Source organism: Momordica charantia, assembly GCF_013281855.1.
Source record: "Momordica charantia cultivar OHB3-1 chromosome 7 unlocalized genomic scaffold, Mcharantia_2.0 BLBB01000007.1, whole genome shotgun sequence".
Taxonomy (NCBI): Eukaryota; Viridiplantae; Streptophyta; class Magnoliopsida; order Cucurbitales; family Cucurbitaceae; genus Momordica; species Momordica charantia.
The window spans coordinates 4,535,616-4,562,704 of NW_028275165.1; the positions used below are offsets into that span (position 1 = coordinate 4,535,616).

Here is a 27,089-nt window from a genome sequence, read left to right on the forward strand (position 1 = left end):
AATGTGGGAATAAAAATAGGAACAAATCTGTTAACTTATCGGTAAGATATATAAGATATATATTAATATATATAATATATTCCCATATATTCAATATATGCTGCTTCAATTAACGAAATCATAAATCAGAAAACAATTGGAAACAACGCAGTCTACCCAACCTAAACTTTGGATAAAGTCATTCTAAAGTCATTCCAAGGAGGATGAATAAGTACATTCCAAAGTTAGAGGTTCCATTTTGCGATCCTTGACAATCGTATGCGTTAATGTAGTAATCATATCAGCAACTATAGATCCAGAAGATTGTATCGCTACCATATCTGCATAACCTGGACTCTCATACCAGATGATAACAATCTTTAGTTGAAAGAAAGAACAAATTTCTAGGAATGTGCAGAGCTGAGACCTGCTGTTGTTGAGTGGCAGCAAATGAGAAATATCGTTTGATTTGATTCGAAAAACGATATATAATATATATTTCTCTCAATATCAAAGTCGACATTTGAAATATGAAAATCGAAAACTCTTTGAGATCACTCCACTCTCTCTATCTCAACTAGGGGTTTCCTTTAACAAATCTATGATGGTCTCAGAGGCAAATAAACGATCTTCAATTAAGTATACAATTTATACCACGTAGACAATATATTCCCATATATAGAAACAAATACTTCAAAATCATTCAAGTTTACAATTTAACCTACAACAAAGAATATCAATCACCAAATGAACCACTTTATAACAACAACTTGACACATTCATAAAGCATATGAAAAGAAGCACCATTGGCACACATTTAAGCAATTAGCAAAACAAAAAATCATTTTAGAAGTTCCAGAAACCCAAGAACTAAGCAATTCGAATGAAAACTCTAAACACGTAAATATTGGAACGGATTGAGATTGGTACCATATCTTATATACTAATAACTATAAAATATATACACATATAAGTTATATACACATATATTCAATATATACACATAAATACAAAACCGAACGAGAAGACTATTACCTTACTATTGGTGTAAATAGAAAGGGGACCGTAGACGAGGAACCCACTCCTCGATGCCGGAAAGGAGAAGCAGTTCAACAAGAATATGTCGCCTGAAATGTTGTTCACCGATGGTAAATGAAGGTCTGAAACGTACGAAGACAGAAAATGGGATATAACTGAAGCAGACGTACAATGACGGAAAATGAGACGGGGAACGTACATAGACGGCGACTGGAGAGGAAATTGAATTAGATGAAAGGAAACTTACCGATACAGTGGCCGACGAAACACGACGGAGTCAGATTGGAACAGTCACGACGACGTCAGACAACGACTGACGAACGGTTACAAAACCGAGAGATGGCAGCAGACGGAGGAAGCGAAAAAGTCTCCGATTTCGAATTTGGGAATATTTAAACGGAATTGGGGAGATATTTTGGGAGGTTTTCAAAATTTGGGAATTTAGGGTTTTTTTTTTTCAATGTTTTGGGATTTTAATTTATTATGGAAACTATCATTAAGCTAATCCAAATTATAACCTTCCAATTAATCAATTAATCAATTTTGCATCTTAAATTCAGGTTGATTCAATTTTGCATCTTAAATTTAGGTTGATTCATGACAAATGTATAAATTCTATACATTACATCCTTTTATGTAATTAAGATTTTTAAATAACTCATCAATGTACTAATCTCTATGGTTAATTATCTTGTTACTATCTTATAATCGGGATCCTAATATGGAATCCATAAAATTTCAAGCATCAGACGTCTAAGTTTAAAATATGCCCGACTTTCCTCTCATATATTATATTTACCGACTCCCATTTTGACATTAGTAGGTTTCATGTGTTACAAATTTGAAAGTCAAATTAATACAATAAACAAACTAGTCCTTCCCCCCAATTCTAAGAATCTCATTTCATGTTCAAGGCTAAAATTGAATATAAACCATAAACAAAAGTCAATTCATTCATACAAATATTTACAACATTCCAGCCACAACTCCAATACAATATATACAATTATAAGGAGGTAAACATAATACTCATTATTCTAAAACAAAAACAAAACAAAATGGATGTAATGACACAACCAAAGTTCAAAATTTCGACATGTCGACGTGTCGACGTGTCTGGCATTCGATGGGGAAGTATTGTTTTCATGTCGAAGATATATTGTGACGACATCTCGTCGAAATTACAAGCGAAGCGGCCATTTTGTAACTATCAAAAGAATGTAGCCCACCTTCTTTTATTAACACAATCATCATTATTACTATCAAAAGTGTACGAATACACACATCAAGTGAGCACAGTCGATTAAAAAAATCCACTACAGTAACATCATTCTTCCTTTTCTTTTTCTTTTGAGATCTGTAACTGTCCGAGCAAACTTGCACGCACCTTAACTAATCTCACGAGACAACCGACTGACCGTACTACATTTTGTTGCAATTTTGGTAGTTAGGTAACAGTAAAAAGTCAGATCAGAAAAATTTACAGTGAGTTACTTTGCGGCAAGAAGCTTCTTTGGAAGCTTGTCTAAAGGGGTAGACTTGAGAAAGGAAAACTTGGCTGCCCTCTCTTGCAAGGTCCCTCCACATTTTAACCCTCTTGCTTGCAGTTCACTCTTTAGCCTTTCCAATCCAAGAACCTGTTGATAATTAAGCCAAAATTTTTACTATTTTATTATGAGAACTATAATGCTACAAAGACGTTAAAACCGTTGGGGGTATGGGAAAATTATAATTGGACTTGTTGAGCATACATACCTCCATTTCTGCTGCAGAACTAAAATCATCAAAATTCAGTGTTGCTTCTTCTGAATTGCATCTACTTGCAGCTGTTTCTTTGGGAGCACTCAACTTGGACACTGGAGAGCCATTTGGTTCAAGAAGTGTGGATAAATCTTCAATAGTTTCACCATTATTTGGACCTGACGTGTCTTGACGGCTTTCTGAGTTTACAATCGCAACCTTGTCAGCATCCTGTTTTACAGCCTCGATTTCTTGATCGACAGAAACAACAACAGCCTTTGCAAAAGGTACATCTGCACCCTGAGTAGTATGGTTGTTCATTTCAACCACATCAATCCATTCAGAATGAGGAGCTTTTTCACTGGAGCATCCAACTAATGCCATGCTTTCCTGCATTGCCATGTCCTTTTCTTCCTCGAAACGGCTTTCGCACGAGGCTTCACCAGAAACATCGCCTTGTTTACCACAGCTAACAGAGTCTGAGCTCCCTTCGGTGTCCTTCAAATCAGATTGACAACCACTGTTCAAGATGACTGATTTCTCGCTTTCCTCTTCATTATCAGTGTTGTCCTCATCCGAATAATAAAACTTAATAATATGTTTTATTAAAATCTGGTTATTCTAATAAAAAATATTTTATTTGATGTAATTTTATTTTAATTATTTATTATGTATTAATATCAGATAAATTGTTATAATAAGAAATATTTACTATCAATAATACAGTAATAAATTAAATTAAAATTTATTATTATGGTAATTTAGAATAGATTAGCACAATAACGTATTTGTAATTGACTAAAAAGAAGAAAGGGGTATATTAGTAATTGTTTTGATTCCGATTCTGATTTCAGACAGTTCTAGTAAACGACATCAATAGAATAACATTATGATTCCGATTGATTTTAGTTACGATTACTTTTTAAGTAAACGTGACCTAAATGTATAAGAAATTTAACAAAATGTTTCATAATAGGGATTAAATCGTTACAAATTTAAAATTAGTGGACTAAATCGTTACAAGCTAAAATTCAAGGACTAAATCGTTACTTCACTAAAAATGTTTTTCAACCAAATTTAAATAATATGTCTCTAAATTTTTTATCCTATATATATTTAAATTTATTTCTCTCTATAATTTTTGTTTTTTCTCTAACATTTCTTTTTCTAATTAATCATTCAAAGTTACTCTTAATTATACAAACGTCACTTGAAAATGTTCGTATAACGGCAATATTCACCGGATCGGAGAATATTCGAATGTTGATGTGGCCATGAATTTAAGAAATACTCTGTTTATGCAGGAATTTGCACAATGGTTCTTCACGAATCGAGCTCGAATCCGGTCTCCGATTCCGACCTGAATACTAGAGTGGACCTGCACAAGAGGGTAAGCACTCCGACGCTCTAGTCAGTATAGATCGGACTCCTTATTTAGTTCGAGGTAAGATTCGATACCTGAGCGTGAAATGAAGCCCTCTATTTATAGGTGACGGATCCGACAGCACACACGACCGGCGGTTACATGTCTTTTCTCATGTCGGACCTGTCGGGTTCCGAGCAGGTCGGACCCCAGTCAGGTCGAACTTTGGTGCCCATACTTCATCTTTTAAGGGGCAAACCCGGTCACCTCGGCGGGGCCGAGGTGGACCTAAGCAATCCTTTTTATCTAATTTCTTCAAACACGAATAAATGTCCTCCACGTGTCTTGGGTATCTTTACCCCCAAACATTGGCCCCCTCTCTGTCAGGTTTGATCTCGACCTGTCAGAGAAGTTCATTCGAATCTATTTTGGACACGTGGCGACTTTCCATTTGTAGAGGGAATATGACCGTTGCGGTATACATTTCGACCTGCCAGGTTGTCGGAGAACTCAAGCGTTTCGCCGTTGCGTATCCCGAGAAGATCCCAGCTGCTCGTTGATTACACGTGTACGGCACGGAGGTTTTTCTGATCAGCTATAAATAGTCCCGAAACTTCAGGTCAAACCTTACGTTTCCTGAATTTCTGGAGTTCGATCTGAAACCAGTTCGAACCCTTTCTCTAGGTCAGTCATTTCTTCTTGCTCTTACTCTTCTTTCAAACATGGTAGTTTTCTTGTCTTCCCCTTCCAGTAGCGATAGCTTGGGTAGTTTAGGTCGGACGATAAGTAGTTCGCCCCCCAAACCAAGTGACTCTGGGGAGGTCTTAGCTCGTAGGTTAGAGTCCGAGCTTGAAGAAATAGAGAACTTTAGGTTCTCAGATGACGGAGAGGATAGTGATACCTCCACCTCGGGCCAGGGTTTGGAGTACCCTTCTAGGATGCCCGAGCATTATCTTGGACCCCTTCGTAGGGGGTTTAACATTACGAATGACATCCTCCTTAGGATTCCGGAGGAAGGGGAAAGAGCTGACAATCCCCTAGAGGGATGGGTCACTCTTTACCTCAAGATGTTTGAGTACGGCCTCAGGCTTCCCCTTCATCCTTTCGCCCAGGAGTTCTTAAACCGAACTGGACTGGCTCCTGCTCAAGTGGCCCCCAATGGGTGGGGTGTCATTTTTGCTTTAGCCATTCTTTTTTGGTTGCAAGCTCGGGATGAGGACGAGGCCGAGCTGCTAAGTGTTGATTAGCTCCTTGGGTGTTTTGAGGCCAAGAGGATAGCCAAAAAACATGGTCGGTACTATATGTGCGCAAGGAAGGGCGCGAGTGGTATAGTCAAGGGGCCGACCTCCATCAAAGGATGGGTAGGCAAGTGGTTCTTTGCCTTTGGAGAGTGGTTGGCAAAGGACGAATCAGGTCGTCCCTTCTTTGACGTGCCTGCTAGGTTTGGGAACCTAGATATGGAGTTTTTCTTATTTTCTTTTTCTTTTCATTTCTTGGTATTCACATCTAAATCGAACTTTTGTTTATTTTGTGCAGTATCGATCAAGCCGATTCCCGAGCTCGCTCAAGCCACCTTCGACACCCTCAAATTCTACAAGGACAACTTCCCAAGGGGCCGGAAGATCGGGACCTTGGTCACCGACAAGCTGCTGCTAGAATCAGGGCTATTGGACTACAATCCTTTAGTTCGTCCAATTGAAGCTTCGAGGCCAAACTCCAAGCTCGGTAAGTCGTGTTCGATCTCAATCTCAATTTTAGCTTCAAGTTTTTTACTTCTAACATTTCTTCTTATTCGTACTGCAGCCATGGTGTGTGGATTCACGAGCAGCGTGAAACGTAAGTCTAAGGGCCGTGCTCACACCCTTAAGACAGTCCAAAACTCTGACCCAGTTACTCCTGCTGTGGATCAGAATGTAGCTCAGGACCAGGCGGGTCCATCTTCTGCAGCTCCAACTCCGGTGATTGAGTTGGATTCTACCGGGGAGCGCTCTAGGGAGAAGCGCTTGAGGAGCGAGTCCGAGGCCTTGGACTGTCACCTCTTCGTGAGGTGAGAGAGGGCTCTCCTCTGAAGATGAGGAAGAAGAAGAAGAAGACCACCTCCTCCTCGGAGGTTGGACCTCATGGCCCCCTGCCTTCAAGCCACGCCGACCTCGTAGACAACCTTGAAGCTCGGATGGCGGGCACATCCGACGTGAAGATGCGGTTCAGAATGGAACCGTCGAGCTCCGGGGTGAAAGACCAGGTGTCACGCATCTCGGCTGCCTGCTTGGATCGCTGTCTTAGAAGAGCCTCCAAGTTTGTGAGCGACCCAGGGTCCATGCTGCAGCGGACTATTGACCACGCCGTCGAGGTAAGACCTACTTTTTAGCACTTATTTTATCGTCTTATAGCTTGATTTGGTCTAACATGTGCTCGCCTTCTATGTCTTACAGGCGTTCACTGCCTCCATCCATTCAGCAGTCATGATCAAGGCCGAGCTGGATGGAAGGGAGGCCTTGGCAGCGAAGGAGAGGGAGAATTCCTCTGCTGCCTTGGAGGCTGCCACTACGCTCAAGGGCGAGCTGCTGAAGGCTCGGAGCGAGGTGGACATACTGAGGGCTGAGGTTGAAGCCAAAGCCGAGCTGCTGAAGAGGGAGGATGAAAGGCACAAGGCCCACCTCCGAGCTGCCCACGCTATCACTAAGGGGCTGGAGAAGGAGAAGTTCCAACTCCTTAAAGAGAAGGACGTCCTGCTCCAGGCCTTCGAAGGGAAAGACGCTACAATTGGGCGTCTTACTGCCGAGTTGAAGGCGGAGAAGGAGCGTCTTTCTAATGGAACTCTTCTTGAAGCAGCTTTCAGGCAACACCCAGATTTTGACGGGTTTGCCAAGGACTTCAGCGACGCAGGCTTCAAATTCCTGATGAAGGGGATTGCTGCTGACATGCCACACCTCCAGGTCGACCTCGGCGATCTGAAGAAGAGGTACGCTGAGAAATGGGCTTCTGGGCCTAATGGCACCCCAGGTCCTGCATACCTAGTGGACAAATATGTCAGAGATCTGGACTCTGACTACTCCGACCTGGAGGAAGACGAGGTCCGAAGTCAGGAACCTACTGAGGTCGGCACCACCCAAGAAGGAGTCCCTTCCTAGCAGAACGAATCTCAGGAGGTCAACCTTCTAGGTTCTCAAGGCGAGCTGTCTTCTCACCTCAGGAGCGGCTGAGTCTCATTAGCTTTTTTTTTTTTTTTTGTAAGCCTTTAGGCTGGGCTACAAGGTATATAAGTCTTGGCTCTCCCCTTTTGATTAATGAAATTTCTAATTCTCCATTTCCATTTGTTCTTCTACTACTTCTTCTTTTAGGCTTTTAATCTTGCTTTTGCAAGTTGGAACTTACAAATGAATAAATTCATCTTGCACCTCTAACTTAAAGGATCGCACCTCTAACTTAACTTTGGGCTTAAGCTTTAAGATAACTCTTTTCACATCGTACCTCTTACCTAAGGTTTGAATTTGAGAGTTTCTTTTGTTAATCTTTGATATTTCTCCTCGAACTTGGAAGTCCGAAAGAACACTAAGCAATTGGAACTTTCTACATCGCACCTTTAACTTGTACATTCAAAGGGTTGAATTTTGTGTCCATAGTTAATATTCACATCGCACCTCAAACCCGTAGGTTTAGAGGATTGAATTTCTTGAACCTTCAACATCGCACCTTTAACTTAAGCGTTCAAAGGATTGAATTTTGGTTCGTAATTGATTTTGACATCGCACCTCGAACCCGTGGGTTTTGAGGATCGAATTTGATCAATTTTTGCCCTTATTTTGCCGATTTTAAGTCTTATGGGAGTCCGTGGCCCCCATTTAATTTCTAATCGAACTCGGAGTTATGAAATTAAATAACCCCATTTATTGAAAGTTCCGCCCCTTGAAAATTTTTACAAGCCCATTTTGGGACTATTTTGACATTTCAGGGGTAATAGCGCTTCAAGTGCTCCGCGTTCCATGGATGCGCAAGCACTCTTCCTTCCAGGTCAGCCAGCATATAAGTTCTAGGTCGGACTATGCCTTTGACTTCGAATGGTCCCTCCCAACTTGGGTCAAGGGAGCCGACATGACTCTGAATTTTTCTTAAGACTAAATGTCCAACTTGGAAGCTTCAAGGTCGAACTCGGGCATTGTAATGTCTGGCCATTCTGTTCTGATACTCTGCTAAGCGCAGTTGAGCCATTTCCCTTTTTCCTTCCAATAAGTCCAGGTTAAGAAGTAGCTCTTCCTCGTTCTTTGTTGGCTTGTACTGTTCTACCCTGTCTGTTGGTATGCCGATCTCGACTGGTACAACAGCTTCGGAACCAAAGGCTAATGAGAATGGAGTTTCGCCAGTTGACTCCCGTGGGGTGGTTCGATATGACCACAGAACCTCAGGTAGCTCCTCGGCCCATCTTCCCTTTCTGGAGTCCAACCTTAGCTTTAGTCCTCGCTTTATGATATTGTTTACTGCTTCAACTTGTCCATTCGCTTTTGGATGCGCAGGGGACGAACTGAGGTGGCTTATACCAAGTTTTCTGCAAAAGTCCTTGAACTTTGCATTGTCAAATTGTTTTCCGTTGTCCGTCACGATAGCATTTGGTATGCCAAAGCGGCACACAATGTTTGTCCATATGAACGATGTGACTCTGGACTCTGTGATGTGGGATAGTGCCTCGGCTTCAGCGCACTTAGTGAAGTAGTCCACAGCGACAACGGCGAACTTTGTTTGTCCTTTGCCCAGAGGAAAAGGACCTATGATGTCCACCCCCCATTGCGCAAATGACCATGAGGCCGAGATGGGGGTGAGCAGTTCGGGAGGTTGATGGATAATGTTTGCGAAACGCTGGCAGTTGTCACAAGCTTTCACAAACTGCTTTGCATCCTGCTCGACACTGGGCCAATAGTACCCTTGTCGAACCACCTTGGCCGACAACGACCTGGCGCCAGAGTGGTTTCCACACACCCCTTCATGAACTTCCCTAAGAATGTAAAGGCCTTCTTCGGGAGTCACACACTTGAGGAGAGGTACACGAAACAGCGGTCAACAGTAACGCAAAGATTTAAGAAATAAATTCAGATTTGCTTAAAAACAAATGTAGCAGCTAGAGATCCGATCTCAAGTCAGTTACAGCATATGAACCTCCCTCGAAATGGGGTTTAGCTCATAATGAGTGAAAAAGAGCAAAATGGAAGAAGAAGAAATACAACCCATACCAGAAAATTAGCTAAATGACAGAAAAGAAGAGCAGTCAGCGCAAAGCAGCAGACGAGCTTCCCCTTTCTGGCATCAGCTCTCCTCCCGAAAATGGGTATATTCCCTTCCTTGGTCTTTTCGGCCCTCACATTTTGTCTCCCTTGGGCTCTGTGTGTCTGGCGGTTAGGGCAACATGCCCCTTTTATATCGAGTTCTAAATTTAGGGAACCCAGCCGAAAATTGTACGGACACGGTAAATCCCGTGTTTTTGGAATTAACTGTACGGTCACTCCATGCTGCATCGCTATGCTCCAGCTTTTATATGCTCTGTCTTGAAAATGCTTTGACTACTCTTCTCTAGTTTAGCACTTCCTTCTCTTCTTAGCTCTTTAAAAATCTGTGCAAATGAACCACAAATACGAGAGTTTATGCTGTTTTTGGCCAGAGTTCTCAAGACTAAGGATATTTAGCTAAGAATTTACATTTTAACACTATTCATGCTCATTATGACCTAAAACCGACACACTTTGACATTTTAATGCACATTTTCACCCAAATAAATACCAGAATAACTCTCTCGAGTTATCAAAACTCTTCCTCTATGTGGAGATGAGCTAAGATGAAAATTCTTCTTCTATGTTGGGACAAACTATCTGATGTAAGCTCTTACTCTAATCGGGGATGAGCTGCTTAATCGAAGCTCTTTCTCTAATCAAAGTCGAGCTGATATGGAAGCTCTTCCTCTATGTTGGGATGAGCTATCTGATGTCACCTCTTATTCTAACTGCGGATGAGCTGCTGGATCGAAGCTCTTCCTCTAACTAGGGTCGAGCTGATATGGAAGCTCTTCCTCTATGTAGAGATGAGTTGAGGTGGAAGCTCTTCCTCTATGTTGGGATGAGCTATTTGATATTAGCTCTTACTCTAACCGAGGATGAGCTGTTGGATCAGAGCTCTTCCTCTAACCAGGGTCGAGTTGATATAGAAGTTTTTCCTCTATGTAGAGATGAGTTGAGGTGGAAGCTCTTCCTCTATGTTGGGATAAGCTATCCGATGTCAGCTCTTACTCTAACCGAGGATGAGCTGCTAGATCGAAGCTCTTACTCTAATCGGGGTCGAGCTATGAAAGTTCTTCCTCTATATAAGAATAGCTGAGATGGATGCTCTTCTTCTATGTTGGGATGAACAATTTGATGTCAGCTCTTACTCTAACCGAGGATGAGTTGTTGGATAGAAGCTCTTGCTCTAATCGGGGTCGAGCTAATATGAAAGCTCTTTCTCTACGTAGAGATGAGTTGAGATGGAAGCTCTTCCTCTATGCTGGGATGAATTGAGATAAAAACTCTTCCTTTTGGCAAGGATGAGCTATCTTGATGGAAGGGGGCTTATTCTCGGAAGGAATGTCATCCTCGAGGGATGATCCTTCTTAAGCGGAAGGTCTTCCTCATGGGAGCAGGTCTTCCTTGAGAACGGGTCTTTCCTCGAAGAGATGGTCTTGAACATGGAGATCTTGTTAAAAACAAATTTGAAAAAAAAAACACACAGAAACTAGAAACTATAACATATATTTAGTTGTTTTCCTCTATTTTGTCATTTGCAATGATCAATATATGCATTATGAGTTCCAATATTAAAGTGGTATAGAATTGTAAAGCTCTATTTTTTTCACAATCGGTAATAAACGCATCCAATTCACGTGAAATTTTAAAGTTTTATTTTCGAAAATGAAGTTTAATGATTTTGATTATATATTAACTATTAAAAAATCTTTAAAATTATTTCTAAAAAAAATCTTCAAAATTATACTAAGTTTTAATTTTTCTAGAAATATTTATTTTATAGAGATAATAGATAAATACCTTTCACATTCTTTTTCTTTTTCTTTTTTTTGCATTTTTGAAAATGCTTTTGTATTTTTTTCTTTTCGAATATCTATACTATCATTGTATTTTAAATTAAGGCATAAAACCATGCTATATTTTTTTCTTATCTTATCTCTTTTGGTAATGGTAAAATGCCTTTTTTATCTCCTTGCAGTTTGGACAATGGGTGGATTTCATCCCTAAGTTTTTAAAATCCTAAAATTAAACCACATAAAGTTTTGGAAATAATCAATTTTTTTGTTAGCTAAATTAAAAGAAAGATGGTGTCATACTTTATAATAAAAATAACTAATGTGGCATCATCTTATACAATTAAAAGTAACAACAATAAGTAAAACACCCTCTCCCTCCCTACTTTAGTCGTTGTCACTGAGGATGAAAAAAAAAAGCCCGCAGAACTCAATCTCTATGGATATTCAATCCAATTGGGTCAAGGAATCTCCAATTTAACCAGGGAGGGGTCAAACTAAGGATCCTAATCGAGGTCCCCAACGGGACGGGGAGGTCTCATTGCCTCATCCCCATTTAATATTTTAGTAAATTTTATATTTTATATATAATAACATTAATATATATATTAATTTTTTTTAATTTTTTTTAAATCTCAAATCCAATAGCCCAGTTAACCTCTTTTTCTTTTCTCAAAGGAAAAAGTTTATATTTTTAAACTAAAATATTTATAAAAATAAATAAATAAATATGTATATATCGGGGATGGGGATGGTCCCCCAGCCTCGACCCCACCCCATTGCCATCCCTAGTTGTCGCCCACCCTGCTGCTGCACCTTACCCATGCCAGACCAGAAATTGGCATACTCCATGCTGCACCTTACCCATGCCAGACCAGAAATTGGCATACTCCATGCGACAAAATCAAACAAGTCTAATCATCACAAGATTTTTAACATATGAAACTTAATCATAACATTTTCCATCATCACCTAGAAATACAAAAACTATTTTTTTTTTCTTTCTATAAATGAAAAACCAAGCTTTCATCGAGACTAAAATACGTAGACTAATACTACGTTTTAATCGATCGCTTTTGAACTTTTACAGGCAAAACATACACAAGACAAAAGGAAATGCTCACCCCCTACTCCCACACACACAATATAGTATTTTTAGCAGTTCAAACTTGATCTGACCAGAAAATGTTGTCTTGTTTTTGCAGGGCTGCCACCAAAATGTTGTGTTCTGATTACATAATGAAACAAAGTTACAGAGCATAAAGTAACTGCTGTAGTTGGCCCCTAGATCTTCATCTTGAAGATTCAGAAAATGACAACTCGAGTATAACTAACCACCCCAATGGCCACATCAATGCTGAATGGATCCTATTCAAACTCCATATTTCGAGTCAGATTCGAAACCTTGGAGGTGGTCAGTAAATGGTGACTGCTAAGCGACTAAAATACGTCTACATTTGGTCTTGTTTACTACCTAATTTCTATAATGATTACAATCAATCAACAACTCAAATTTTTTCATACCAGTTAATGTGGTGATGTCGGTGTCGATACAGCAGCTACTTCCTAACGAAACAGCTCTTCTCACCATGGCCTCCCTTTTCCTCCTAACCGGCGTGCCAGTTCAAAATCCTTTTTCACTGAATGGAAAGAACAAAGGAAATGGATAACATTCAGAGGATCAGCAAACAGCTTGGAATAACACAGATAAGATCTAGAATGAGGCAGACACTTAAAACATAACACAGTTCATAATTATGTTAAAACGTGTATTATCTGACTATTTTTCAAGTCATACTGATTACCGAACCTGGGAGTATCCAGTTCTAATGTACAAATACGAAAAAAGTGAAGGAAAAGGGAAGAATCACGATGACTCCAAAATTAATTGAAAAGAAATTTATTCGGTATTGGCCAGGCAAACAATCCATAATGGCATAATCATTTCCTAAGACATGAAGCAATTTAAAGATGCATACAATGTTGGGCCAAAAGAAGCGAACTATCTTAATCCATATAGCTTGCTTTTGGATTCATGACCATTGTGTAGAAAAATCAAATGTCGTCATCAAAAGCCTAATTGAAACAGAAAGGAAAAATGTTTTCCCTCTTCAGTTTAGTGCCTTATCTTTAATTTGAATCTTAGAGTTCTAATTTCAAAAGTTACTTCAATCATCAAATTCATACAAAATAAAACCTCAATTTTTCATATCATACCATGAAATGATCAAATATTATAATTAAACAGTCTTGGTTTGTTTCTTTACTCTTGTTACCGGCTAGAAACTTAGACTAGCCAGAAAAAAGTATATTTTTACAATATTGTAGAGTCACTACTCGCTCTTGCCTTCAATCACTATATAAGTTTCAACATAATTGCTTTTCTTAAAAATAATCTCTTTAATAGTACATCAGATAATATCACCCAAAACGAAGTGGGAGGAAGCTGGTGCAGTGGGTACAAGACAACTATGGTAATGTTACACACAATTTCTTAACAATATGGTAGAAGGTTGCAAAATTGAACCACTTGATTCGTGTAAATTCATGCTTTAAGAAAGAAAACCTTCAAATTATTTCTAGCATTGAATTCAAATAAATAATACTTCGACGAGGAAAAAGTAGCTTTCCATAATAAAATTGGAATTGAACTCAAACACACAAAGAATTGACTTACTGATAGTTACACGTTTGGCATGAATAGCACATAGCATTGTATCTTCAAATAGATGAACCAAAAAATCTTCTGCTGCCTACAGATGAGAGAAGGAAGAAGTTTAATAGGATAATTTTACTTGGTCTTATGAAAACAGAATCAAAAGCAGACTCATACAACTAGCCTTCATATAATCAGGTCATACAAAGTGAGATTGCACATACAGCAAAAACTGAACAAGGCCGGTAAGATGTTTGTTTCAGAATAAATATATTTTCTATTTAACAGCAAAAACTGGAGAAACTAACTCGAAAACAAAATCATAAAAACATACACGTAAAGTGAGAATAAATATCATGGTAATTCACTCGCCCATAATATATTGTAAATGACACCAAGTATTCAAGCCCCAGGCAACAGGTAATGGATAAAAATAAAACAGTGAGTCAATGAACAAATACAAACAGGACAAGAATAAATTAAGACTAAAACAATTGACAACAGGATAAAGCTTGTAACTTATTTTAAATGCTTGTAGATAGAAAAGTCGAGTCCAAACCAGAGTTTCAAAGGAAACATGAAAAGGTTTGACATTTTCACTTCGTTCTCATCTTTAAGAAACAATGTGATTCGAGTTATCACTTATCAAAGAGAAACAGAATTTACAGTTTAGTACCAAATCCAACCATCTGAACTAGATGAGAACAAGATGAGCTTAAAAATAAACTGCCCATGTACTTACTGGAGTTCCTAGAGGCACAATTAGATATTAAAGTAAAGTCATGACACACACAAGATGCTTTCAACCGCTAGCCCCAAGACAATAAACTAAAACCACCAACATTTCTACTATGTTTCGTAACAGAAAAGTTTTGGGGGAAACCAAAGGTATTTTAATTTTAAAGCAGAAGATCTAAAGCTTATAATATCAATCAAGAGTTGAACAATAGCTGGTGAGAAAACACAAGCACACTCCCACAACAAAAAACATTCTCATAAATGAAATTCATGTTCAATTATCTTAGTAAGTTACAGCGACAAAATCCTATGCCACTTATCCTGTAAACTCAAGGAGGCTAGAAAATTTGCTATGCAAAGAAATCAAATAAAGGAGAATCATTTAGAGTGCACATTTCACAGAAAAATTTAGAACATACTTAACAAATAGCAAAAAGTGTCAACAAACTGCTGGACATGATAGAATGACAAGTTGCAACAATCAGAAAAATATTATTAGCTTGAAATTCCAAATGTCATTTCCAAAAAAGAGAGCGTAGTATAAAGGAACAGAAGCTGCTTCCTAGTAAATTCAAAGTGGAGGACATAATTCTTCTCATTAATGTAGACAGATATAGCAAGGCTAACTAAAGCCATAGAAAAGAAGCAATTACTTCCTGAAGAGCTATTAAAGCTTCAGCTTGCCACCGCGTAATCTCTGGAGCTAACTGGTAGCTTACTTCTTTTACCTACAAAGGTTTTAAATATCACCATCACATGATAAAATATCAAAAGAAACACATATTGATTAAGTACAAAATGAGTACTTAATGTGTTGCTCTTTAAGAACTCAAAGCTAACAAAGCCCCATTTGAGAACAAGGGGATTCTTTTCGTCAAGCTGATTGTCTAGCTATTGTGTATGGCATGAGGACTGGGGCTTAGCAGATTTCAATGCCCTACTATGGGTTTCAACAACTAAGTTTTCTTGGTATCCGCTTCCTTTTTATTATGGGTAATTGAAGTTTTTATCTGCAAAGCTAAGTATAGGGTTCTTTTGTTAAGTATACTTTTCTGACCATTCATTCCCAGTGTGACTCTGTATGATTTTATCTTTGGTAGGTAGCTCCTGTGAAGTTCCACATTTCTTGATTGAAGTTCTATTTTCCATCCAAAAGAAACAATCAAAGAAATATATAAAGTAAACTAGAAAAGGAATAAATGCACCAATACTGCCATGCAATAGGAAACATAAAAGATTGGCTATCTAAAAAATCACATAGCATCCTTAAACTGCATTAAGATCATTCTATATAACTGTGTCACAAGCTAGGTTACAAGTACTCGTCGGGAGGGAGTATGAATCCAAATATGGGACTTTTCTCTTGAATTGTTTCTCATATTTGGAGTTTCATTCGTCTAGAGTCTCTACACGGAGAATGCATATTCCTATTATCTAGTAATTGAGCCAGGGGCTAACTACCTTTTGCTACTTAATCAGTTAGTGAAAACAGAAATGCAAGGGTCTCCTTGTATCCAACTGAACACAAGAAAACAAACTCACTGCTCGGATGAAACTGCTAGCTGGAATTAGCAGATTCCATGTCTTTTGGAATTGCCGAATTTCCCTCAATGCAACTGTCCCTGGCCTGAACCGTCTTTTCTTCCCAGATGTCCTTGCTGGTGGACCTATAATAAAAAATAATAATAATTAAGCAATAAAAAACTAGAAATAAGACGTAACATAAAACAAGCTAGTTGAAGAAGCATATTCGGACAGCATCACTATAACCAAAATCAAAATGTTATTGAAACAAAGGTGAAAAAAAGAGTGAATGGAAGAACTCACTTTGAGCTTGCCTCACATTTTGTGTTCTTCCACCAAGTGGCTTTACATTTCAAGGAAACAAATAATGATTAGTCAATTATATAAAATTAATTGCACCGAAGTATTCAAAGCAAGCTCTCTACAACCATAGGCTTTAAAAATAAAACTTGTAGCAACTCCAAACCCTGTAATTTAACAAGGCAAGGTACATCCATTTGGGAAGTTCTTTTCCTTGTGTACTCTAGCGCATCTACTGCCGGCTGCATCAGCCTATGTACCTTAATGGAAAATTATGGAAAAGACTTTCTTTCTAATTAGGGAATCCCTCTAAGTATAATTGAGAGTTGTAGACATAAGATGTTCTCTAATCAAATCCAAATTGCTATATGGAACCAAGTCTCCCACATCATGGGTTGCAAAAGCTACATCCTCACAAATAGAAATCTTGTCACAAGTTTGGGTAGCCTGATGCAATATCAAACAACCCCAACCAGACAACATACTTCCTCAAGTGAGACCTTCCTTTTATTTTTTTGGATAAGAAACTTTCATATTAAAATAAACAAAAAAGGGGAAACAAGCTAGGGGCTGGGGTAGAGGGAACCCCACCCAACTGAAACTAGACAAACGCTTTCCAATTGCTCATGAACAAGGAAAGGTTGTAATTAAAAAAGAATTTCCTCTAATTAGTACACCACCAAGAAGAAGAGTAGATCTGTCCTCGAAAACCCAGGCGTTCCTTTCTAACCATAGATGTCATAGGAGAGCTCTTGAGGCACAGTTCCACACAACTTTAGCCTCTTTAGGGAGCCACCAGCCTTGTAGGACTTCTGAAAGCCAATCCTCAATCTGCTTGGGAAGACAAATGGAAATGCCAAAGAGGTTTAAAATGAAATACAAGCTTCTAGACGCAAAAGGGCAGTGGGTGAAAAGGTGGTCCAAAATGAAGGGCAGCGAGACCTTCATTTTAAACCATGTATGCATTATTGGACACCCAACTCTATCCCTTTTACTTTTCTTTATTGATCATCTAAACTAAACCCTAAACCCTTTAACCATTCATGAATGGCTTGACTGGTGGAGTAACTTCTAGAAGGCAAGCACGGCTTTGGGTAAAGTAAAATCATTTGATTTTGGCCATTCGACCACCACATATACTATGGTTGAGATCTCATCGAAGCAAACTTGCTGAGTGAGGCCAATAATGCATTTAAGAACGGAAACTTGAAATGCAAGTAGATAACTTAATATTGCCATTTAACCTCACCTTTGCCACATAGAACACTGGGGCGAAAACCTATGAGACCAAAATTTAATAATTTATTCTCTCTTCTCAGCAAGATGATGAGGAAGACATGAGGTTCTTTTTCCTTAATTTGGAGCAGAAAATGTACGTCAAAAATGGAAAATAATGGCAAATTCTCATTTCCAAAAGTTCTTAAGTCACCGTTTCAGCTGCTGAAACCAGATTTCACAAACCCATGACCTGAAATCTCACTAACTCCTTTTCCATCATACATAACCAAAGAAAGAGACATTGTCGAAGAGTGAAAGAAGCTACATTCAGTAAACATTCACTGAAGTCACAGCACGAAAAGCAAAAAGCTTAACATTGATACAGATAGCAAGAAAGAGATACCGTCGATGGCCCAGCTGGGGAAGACGGTGCAACTCCAGAACCTACGATTTTACACAGAGAACGAGAAGCTGTGAGAAATAGGAGAAATTCAAAAACAGAGACAAGAGCCGGAAAATTGCTGCCCCAACATCCAAAAACGTAAAAAATAAACACAAATTGTTGCGAGCATACGTGTAGAAGAGAGAGGGAGAACCTAGTGGCTTGCGATTTGCGTTCCTTTGAGCTGGATGCCTGGCTCGCGCCATTGACGCGAAGTTAAAAGCAGAAAGAGCTTGCTCAAATTTGGCTGATCAGAGGAGAAGAAGAAAAGAAGTGACTCAACAAAATTTCCCTCTATTACACTTCGCTCCTCTTCGTTTATTTCAAAAATGGGGTGAAACACAGGTCTCGTTCCGGCCGTTCCTAATTTTTCTAGAAAAAGATAAAATTTTAAAATAATCTAGTTTTAAAAATAAATTATAAAAATAATAACAAAATAAATACAATTTAAATAGATAAATTCAAAAGTAAAGTAGCTTTTTAAAACTATTAACAAAAGTAGGTTTGGTCAGAAGGAAAGTCAAAACTCGTATACAATGTTTACGATTTTCGTGCAAACGTGTATTTGACGTGGCAGGTGAGTAAGTAGAAGTCGCATAGATTGTAGGCGATTTTCGCCTGCATCGTACGCGACTTCCGCTTTTTTATTTTTTTTATGTTGAAGTCGCATACATTGCAGGCGACTCCAATCTTTTTATTTTATTTTTTATTTTTGTTTTTATATTGTTATTTTATTAATATTGCAAAATTTAATTAAGATGTGATTAAGTGTTTTTTTATTTTTGTTATTATATTTTAAATTTAGATTAAAATATCATTTAAAGTTTTGAAAGTTTACAATTGGATAAAAATCAATTCGATGAATTATAAACTTGTATTTTCGTGTTTTTATATTATAAAACGAATGGTTGTAGTATCAAATTTTATAATTATTAACTTTTAAAATAAAGTCACAGTATGTTTAAAGAAAAAAAAAACACTACAATTTATATAAGTATCACCATTCAAACTTCAATTAAACTAAGATTATGTCCGGTAGATCTTTAAATTTAAAAAGTATCTAATAGGTCTCTAATCTCCAATTTGTGTCTTATAGGTATTTCAATTTCAAAGGGTGTCTAACATATTTATAAACTTTCAAATTTAAGTATAATAATTTCGTAAAAATTTAAAATTTGTATTTAATAAATCCTTCATCTAATATTTAAAAAAAATCCACGATTTGATAATAATTTTGCGTCAATTATACCAATTAAATTTTTTATAATATTAAATATATTAGGAAGCCCAAGCCTGCGACTTTCCTGAAATCGCATTCCTTCCCTGCAATTTATCTATACTAGTTTTGTCATTTATTTTTTAAAAATAATTATTTAAAAAAAATCCTTAGAAAAAAAGGAATGTGTTTGATAACTATTTATATTTCTTATTTCTTAAAAAAGAGACAGAAACGAAAAGGCATGTTTATTTTATTTTATTTCTTTAGTCGAATGTTTTTTTTTAACTATTTTATTTAATAACAAAATTAATTAATAAAGTTACCAACGTTTTGTTGTTACATTTCAAGTCGTTATTTAACAAAATTCTTTTTTTCTGTTCCCTTTCATTAACAAAACTCAATCTTTTATTTTTTTTCCTCCAATTAGTTCCCTAACTTTCTTATATGCCTCCTCTTTTGTGCTTTACAGGAGGTAAGGATTTTTTTACCCACGTTTACTCTACTCCCACTATCTCTCTTTTTACTCTTATTACTCTTGTACGTTGTCTTTATTTCATTTTTCCCTAAATTTATATTGCAAATTTCTTGAAATGGAGAGGTCAGAGAGGAAGGATTGAAATCTTACTAAATTACTCAAATTCTTCCCTTTTAAGTTTGTTCGCTGTATCTATAAAAAAATTCATCTAGTGAAATTACAGCCTACAGGGTTATTCTTCCTCCAAAAATCTCCATGGAATTTTCACTAAAGGTTTGTAGTCTTCTTTATCTTTCAATTTACAAAAGGATTCTTTTGGTTCGTGTACTTTTAGCTATGGTTCATTTTGGTTCCTATACTTTGAATACGTGTCAAAATTAATTGACAAATAGTTCTTTTACCAGTAAATTAACAACAATGACCAAAATGAACATTTCCAAAGTGCAAGGACTAAAATGAACCATAGTTAAAAGTACAGGGAACAAAAGAGTATTTTAACATTTACAAAATGTATGTCATGATATTGGTAGGAGAATTTAATTATGTTTTTTATTTTATGGTAAAGAATTTCATGGATGGAATATGAGTGTTTTAATATCTTCTTAGTTTTAAAAAGTCTCGTTTAGTATTCTGTTAATATTTTCTTCCATGTATATTCTGTCTATCTTATTTTGTTATTTATTTTTTCTCCACGTCTATTTTGGTTACTAAATCAATTCCATAAATTTGAAATTGGAATAAAGGTAGAATTTGTTTAATCGATTTGCTAATTCTTTTTCCATGTCTATTCTATTTAAAATTTGAAGGTATGAGATATGCATTAATTTTTGTGATTTGAATAATCTACAGATAATTGCAGTAACGTTTCTCTGCATAGGTTTTTCCTTTCCTCTTAAAATGTCGTGAATACACTAATTTCTTCACCAAGTTAGTTTTATAAAGTTAAAAAAAAAAAAAAAAAAACCTTTTTGTTTCCACAAATATGAAAAAACCAGATCTGAGAACTAGTAGTGTCCATTTTGTGAATTTTTCTAAAACTCACAAATGCATGAAAGTTTTCGAGAATAAAGTAGTGTTCTCTTTATGACTTTTTTTTTATTTATAAATTCCATAAATACACAAAATTCCCCTTTTAAAATGAATTTTAATAATTCAAAATATTTTCCATGAAACAATTAAAAATAAAATTGTAAAACCACTCACAATTTTTAAAAACCAAATAAAAGGGAGATTGAGTAGTGTTTTTTTTTTTGGAATTTGTTAAATTTGTTAAATACATAAAATTTCTCCAAAAAATAATTTTTCATATTTTGAATGGCATTTATGCCACCCATAGTGATTAATTCATATTTCATTTCTAAAACGTGGATTAATAAACATGAGACATTTAAAATAAAATAAAATAAATTTTTTGTGTACCTTCAATAATTTAATAAATTGGATAATAAAAAAGTAAAATACTGGTAACCGTTTTAACGAACCATTGTCATATTTCTACCGCAAACCACGGTGGTGGGTGCCACCATGATTTTTCAACGAACCATTGGTTCTGTCGAAATTCACGGTCACGGTAATGATCGTGGTCCAATTGAAAACTTAGAAAACGAAGAACCTCGTTCAAGTTGGCACGGGAATTGCATTCTGGAATAATTATTGGTCTTACCATGGCCAAGATCGTGATCGAGAATTTCGACAAAATCAATAACCTCGTTCAACTTCGCACGGGAATTGGATTCTGCTATAATTCTCGGTCACGATTTAGGACGTGGTTTGATCAAGAATTAGATAGAATCGTGGTTTCTTTACTATTCTTTTGTTTGGGTTCTGTACTTGTGGCTTACTGAATACTAAGTTTGTATGTATTGTTATTGTATTTCAGGTTTATAAAATGGAAAAGATACCTAAGATTCCTCCCTCTGCCTATCCCACATAGGGAGCTCGACAAGGCTATTAAGAGTAAACTAACCCCTAGGAAACTTAGTATGTTTAGGAAAGACCATTTTCGGTCATTTGCTAGACGTAGAGCTTGTACTTAACAGGCTACTTATACATAACCTATTGCTTAGGGAGTTGGAGGATAGTATACCAAATGTAATTACTATGGACGTGCTTGGTAATAGAGTATCCTTTGGATTGAAAGAATTTAATTTGATTATGGGCCTAAAATATAGTAGGCGGTCTATTCGTAAGGACACTTCTCCCGAGAGGCTTCGAAAGTTGTACTTCGACGACAAAGTAGACATTATACTAAGCGAGTTCGAGACAAAGTACATGGTGATGCGGTTTGAGGATGACCTTGATGCGGTCAAGATATCAATGTTATTGTTTGTGGAGCTTGTCTTGTTTGGGAGGGAGAGGACTCTGAAGCTGGACAATAGCCTCTTAGGAGTTGTGGATGATTTAGAGATGTGTTGTAATTATAACTGGGCTGAGATGTCTTTCGAGAAGACTATTAAGAAGTTTAAAGCGTGCACTAACGTAGAAGGGGAAAGATGAGAGGTTGAGGAAGACGTAAAGTTTGTATGGTTTTCCCTCGACATTCCAGGTATTTGTAGTTATTGTTTTAGTTGCTTTATATTATATTTTGTTTATTCTATGTGATGTCCCATGTGATGTTGGTACAAGTGTGGGGATACGAAACTATATCTTGTTTGACCGGACGGGTTGCGCATCCTATAAAACTGGATGTTGTCCTACTAGGTATGGAAAAAATACCCGCGAGACCCGATCTCCGCGGGTACCCGACCCGATCGGGTCGGGGATTCCCCGGTTTGACCGGGGAAGGGGTAAAATCGGGGATCCTAATCGGGTTCCCCGGCGGGGACGGGGATCGGTCCCCCGCCCTGTCCCCGTCCCCGACCCCGCCCCGTTTAATTTTTTATTATTTTTCTATTCTTTTATATAATAATATTAATATATATTAATTTTATAAATACTTTTTAATTTAAAAAAAACTCAAGCTAAGACCCAATTTAGCCACTTTTTGTTCACTTTTTATACTAATAATAACAAAAATTAATTAAAAATTATATTTATAACGGGGACAGGGGGAACCCGTCCCCGATCGGGAAATCCCCGCACCCAAAATTTCGGGGACGAGGGTAGGGATGGGGAAAAAATCTCTAACAGGGCGGGGATGAGGATGGCCCCCCTGCCCCGCCCCACCCGATTTCTATCCCTATGTCCCACGCATACTTAAGTGGAAGTGCGGACATTCACCTGCGTGGGTTGTCATAGAGAAGGAGATATTCCAGTCGACATCAGTAAGATCCGGACAAACGTATATCCACATGTCGTATTTATTTTCATATAACGTGCCCTTAATAGTACACCGATGTGTAGGCTAAAGTGGCTGTCAGACTGTTCGCAACGGACACGGAAGAAAGGTTCATGGAAAGGGAATTTGACCCACCATCCACTGATGATTTCGTTGACGAGGAACAGGCATGCGAGCAAGTGCAGCATGATGCCATCCATGTCGATCATGATGTCCCGACCATGGATGCAGAGGTATGAGGTAAGGTGAAGACCAAGAGTGGCAAGAAGCATTAGTGCAAATGCAAGTATGGCTTGAGCATCCTTACTGAGCAGGTGGCTGCTATGGATACATGGCTTGCCAGTGTGGAACAGGTAGTCACTTCTATGGACGATCGCATCGTGGGCATGGAAGGTGATTTGAAAAACATTCGGAAGTTCTTGGGTTATCTAATTAAGGTGCGTACTCTATTAATGCTTACTATATCTTAATTAGATGTGCTCTAACATTACGCTTGCTGCATATAGGGTCTATTAGTTGATACTTCAGTTCTTCGAAAAAACATTGGTAGAGATGGAGATGACACTGGTGATGTCGATTCTGCACGACCGGGAGGTGGTAGTAAGAGTCTGAAAATTGACAAGGACAAACAGCACGCCGGTGAAAATGAGGCGGAACAAGATATCAATGCAATGTAAACGGAGCCTACCGACCGAGGAGGTGAGGTTGAGGACGTTTTGAATGCATTGGAGGCTACAAAAGTGTCTTGAGATGTCGGTGGGATTTTGAAAGAAATGGATCTTGTGGATACGAAGCAGTTCAATCTTTCAAAAACAGAATGTGCATCAATAATGAACGCTACGGTATCAACTGGTGGGGTGTAGCAAGATACCGAACATCCAAAGGAGGTCTAGTTCCACAGATACCTGAGGTAAGTACGAATTATAGTGTTTTTATGTATTTCACTTACTAACTAGGGTTTGACTTACTAACTATATTGTTTTCATGACCAAGTCTTTGATGACTTTGCGGACACGGAATCAGATGAGCTCCTCGACGTCCAGTCACAACCCCCAGAGAGCTCATCCGACGTGGCACACGATCATTTAGAGGACGTGTGTATTCTATCCCAGCCGTTTAATCCCCCTCCACCTTGTCGGGAGGAAAGGAAGAAGAAAACACCATGGAAGCTTCGAGGGTCCTTCGAAGTTAAGGCTGGAGGTAAACGAAAGAAGGTCATGATTTACAATCCGGGCGCCGAGATCCCAAAGGAACAAGACTCCAAATTTCAAAACTGGCTAGATGACGACAGTAACCCACGAGCAACACGGAAGACATGCTACGCAAAACGAGGAAAGTAATGGTTCCAGGATATTTTAACACCACAAAAACGGTGTTCATGCGAGGTACAACTGTTTTCCATACCTTAAATTGGCTATATTAATGTTCGTAGCTTCACTTCCGAACGAACTTAAATATGTGATTGGTCTTCACAGGTAGTTGATTCCTTGGTCATTTTCGTGCGTAAGAAGCTCGAATTGCAACCGGACTTATGTCGTCGCAAGTTCACAACTGGTGACATAGTACTTTCGGTAAGTTTTCTTATTAGGTAATTCGTCAATAATTTTATTTAATAGTCGTACTGGTTACAGAACTTCCTCAGACGAACGGACGGTGTCTATGCTGCATGCAATCTCATAATGCCATTGCTTCGAGGGTTGTATCGAACTATGATTGGGAGGGAAGAGTGAAGACTGTGCTCAGCTACATCGATGGTACTCACCGGGACTATGAGAAGCAATGGATGGATGTTGATGCTGTATATCTACCCTACAATATCGGTGGAGATGCACTGGATAATGATTTGCATCGACTTCGAAGAGGGTGAGCTCATCATGTGGGACTCCTTCATGGCCATGACACCACTACTAAAGTTGGAAGAGGAGTTGAAGTCAATGATCACTATTATCCCGACACTTATTTGCAAGGTCGGTGTTTAGATAAATAAGCCGAACATACCACTCATGCCATGACACATCCGTAGAGTCTCATCAGCACCCCAGCAAGGGATGGACGATGATTGTGGTATATTTTGTGTCAAAATTTTTTGAATATGATATGACTAAATGTAGCTTTGATACCTTAACACAGTCTAGGATGTCATATTTTAGGCAGCAATTTGCCGTTTAGCTTTGGGCGAAAAAATCCATTTTTTGAATGTAAAATTGTAATAGTTCAACAAACATTGTTTTGTATATTTCAACGCTATTATTGTGATCATTGAACTATTTTTTTGAATCGTATAGTTGAATGCGGTTTTGGTCTTTGAGATATACTTGATTGTTGTTCAGATACCTCAATTCGAAGTTGTTAAGATAAATACAGCAACACTAGATGAGAACTACTAGAATTCGAAGTAGTTGAATAAAATACAAACACCACGGTCGAATTACTCAAAATTCACGACTGTGGTTCTATCGTGTTGGTGAGAATTCACGACCATCAGTTTTTGGGAAAACTAACGTTGAAGTGTCACCACGGTCGTGATCGACAAACACCACGACTGTGGAATCTTTCCGAACATGTGCTTTCATCCCTAATTATGACCCTGGGCATGTTTAGATATATTTCGACCATGATATTTTGCAGAGTAATGAAAAATATATCAACTGGTTCGGTAGAATAATAGTACAACATTTTCCGATAGGTGGCCGCTGCAATAGCGTGGTGGTCAATGGGTGTTATGGAGCGAGTACGAGAAAGGTTCTCTACAGTATGCATCTTAGTCTCACCGTAGTCAGTAAGAATGGTCTCGCGACTGAATGCGTAGGTTCGCCTCTCGTAAAAGCAACATTGTAAGAGCGCTCGAGTATGTTCAAGAAGTGTAGTGACTGGCAATGAATGTGCATGGACGAGGACTGTATTCATAGACTTCACAATATTAGATGTCATTTGGTCGTACCTCAAACCCGATTGAAATGCACGAGTCCATTTTTTCAAAACCGATTCCTTCCAAGTACCTTTGGACTTCTGTAAATCCTGCTAGTTGGGAAAAATAGTACCTGAACTTTGAGTTTCCTCATGCCTTTGTTACTAATATGAACATTTCTTGCATGGCTTCGTCCTTGAACTTGTCCTTTAGGTTCGTGGATAAGTGCTGCATGCATATTCCGTGAGCTGTTTGAGGAAAGACCTGCCTAACAGATTTCGTAACAGAAACATGTTGATCAGATACGAATAATAACCCATCAAGCTCTCTAATACAACGCTTGACATATTCAGAAACCAAATCCAGGATTGATCACTCTCCTGATCGACAATTCCAAATGCAAGACGATAGATTTGATTGTTGCCATCGACAGAAGAAGCAAATAAGAATAATACCTCTATATTTATCCTTGAGATGTGCACTATCTATCACAAGTACTGAGCGGATACAATTGGAGAACCCTCTAATACAGCAATTGAGGGCCATGAATACGTACTTAAAATACTTATCTTCCTTCAGCTTCATTTCTAAAACAATGTCTGCGTTAACATCTTTCAATGCTTGACCATACTTGCGTAACAGAGTATATGAATTTGTAGGTGACCCCATCAGTAGATTCAAGGTAACATTTTTGGCCTCACATGCCTTTTCATATCTAATGCTCACCCTATAGTTCTTTCGCATGTCGTTAATAATGTCCTTAGCTTTGTACCGACGGCTTACATCCTCGAGATTGGACTTCAATAACTGACCAACCACCCAATCCGAGCTTGCCTGTGGTCATGGTTCCGTACCTCACGTTTGCACTTGTGAACATCAGTAAACTTCGAAATGATGAATGAGTCACCACCTCGGATACTCTTCACACGCAAACCCAATTTGTAACCTTGTTCGGTACATCCAACGGTATACAATGTCTTCGTCGATTTTTTAACCTTAAATTTGAAATTAAGCTTCATAGCTAATACAGACAGCTTGAAGCGTATTTCTTCCTTCGAACGGAAAATACCCTTAACAGCAATTTCACCTACATAGTCTGCCTCATCGCCAGTTATGATATTCTGCATCGGACGTGAAATGACTCCTTCAACTGTTTGA

General features: G+C 38.1%; 2 protein-coding genes across 2 annotated transcripts; both read right to left on the bottom strand.

Annotated features, from left to right (window-relative positions):
- Positions 1-2,316: 2,316 nt before the first annotated feature.
- LOC111023440 (uncharacterized) lies at positions 2,317-3,631 on the bottom strand. The gene is made up of 3 exons (XM_022300873.2): positions 3,614-3,631; positions 2,773-3,345; positions 2,317-2,654 (listed from the first exon to the last, which is right to left on the bottom strand). Exons 1-3 carry the CDS (start codon positions 3,629-3,631, stop codon positions 2,508-2,510), a joined length of 738 nt encoding a protein of 245 aa, XP_022156565.1. The 3' UTR covers positions 2,317-2,507.
- Positions 3,632-12,349: 8,718 nt separating this feature from the next.
- On the bottom strand, positions 12,350-18,388 carry HTR12 (Histone superfamily protein). Its single transcript, XM_022300857.2, has 7 exons — positions 18,207-18,388; positions 18,014-18,054; positions 16,396-16,435; positions 16,111-16,235; positions 15,222-15,296; positions 13,852-13,927; positions 12,350-12,814 (listed from the first exon to the last, which is right to left on the bottom strand). The coding sequence occupies exons 1-7, from the start codon at positions 18,256-18,258 to the stop codon at positions 12,759-12,761; spliced, it is 465 nt and encodes a 154-aa protein (XP_022156549.1). The 5' UTR covers positions 18,259-18,388; the 3' UTR covers positions 12,350-12,758.
- Positions 18,389-27,089: the final 8,701 nt, after the last annotated feature.

Excerpts from the sequence above, each read along its gene's own strand:
- LOC111023440 (XM_022300873.2), bottom strand. Across the intron at positions 2,655-2,772 it reads GTTCTGCAGCAGAAATGGAG|GTTCTTGGATTGGAAAGGCT; the intron begins GTATGTATGCTC and ends AATTATCAACAG.
- HTR12 (XM_022300857.2), bottom strand. The coding sequence starts at position 18,258 with ATGGCGCGAGCCAGGCATCCAGCTCAAAGGAACGCAAATCGCAAGCCA. Across the intron at positions 18,055-18,206 it reads CGCAAATCGCAAGCCACTAG|GTTCTGGAGTTGCACCGTCT; the intron begins GTTCTCCCTCTC and ends GTAAAATCGTAG. Across the intron at positions 12,815-13,851 it reads TGCCAAACGTGTAACTATCA|TGAAAAAGGATTTTGAACTG; the intron begins GTAAGTCAATTC and ends CTTTCCATTCAG.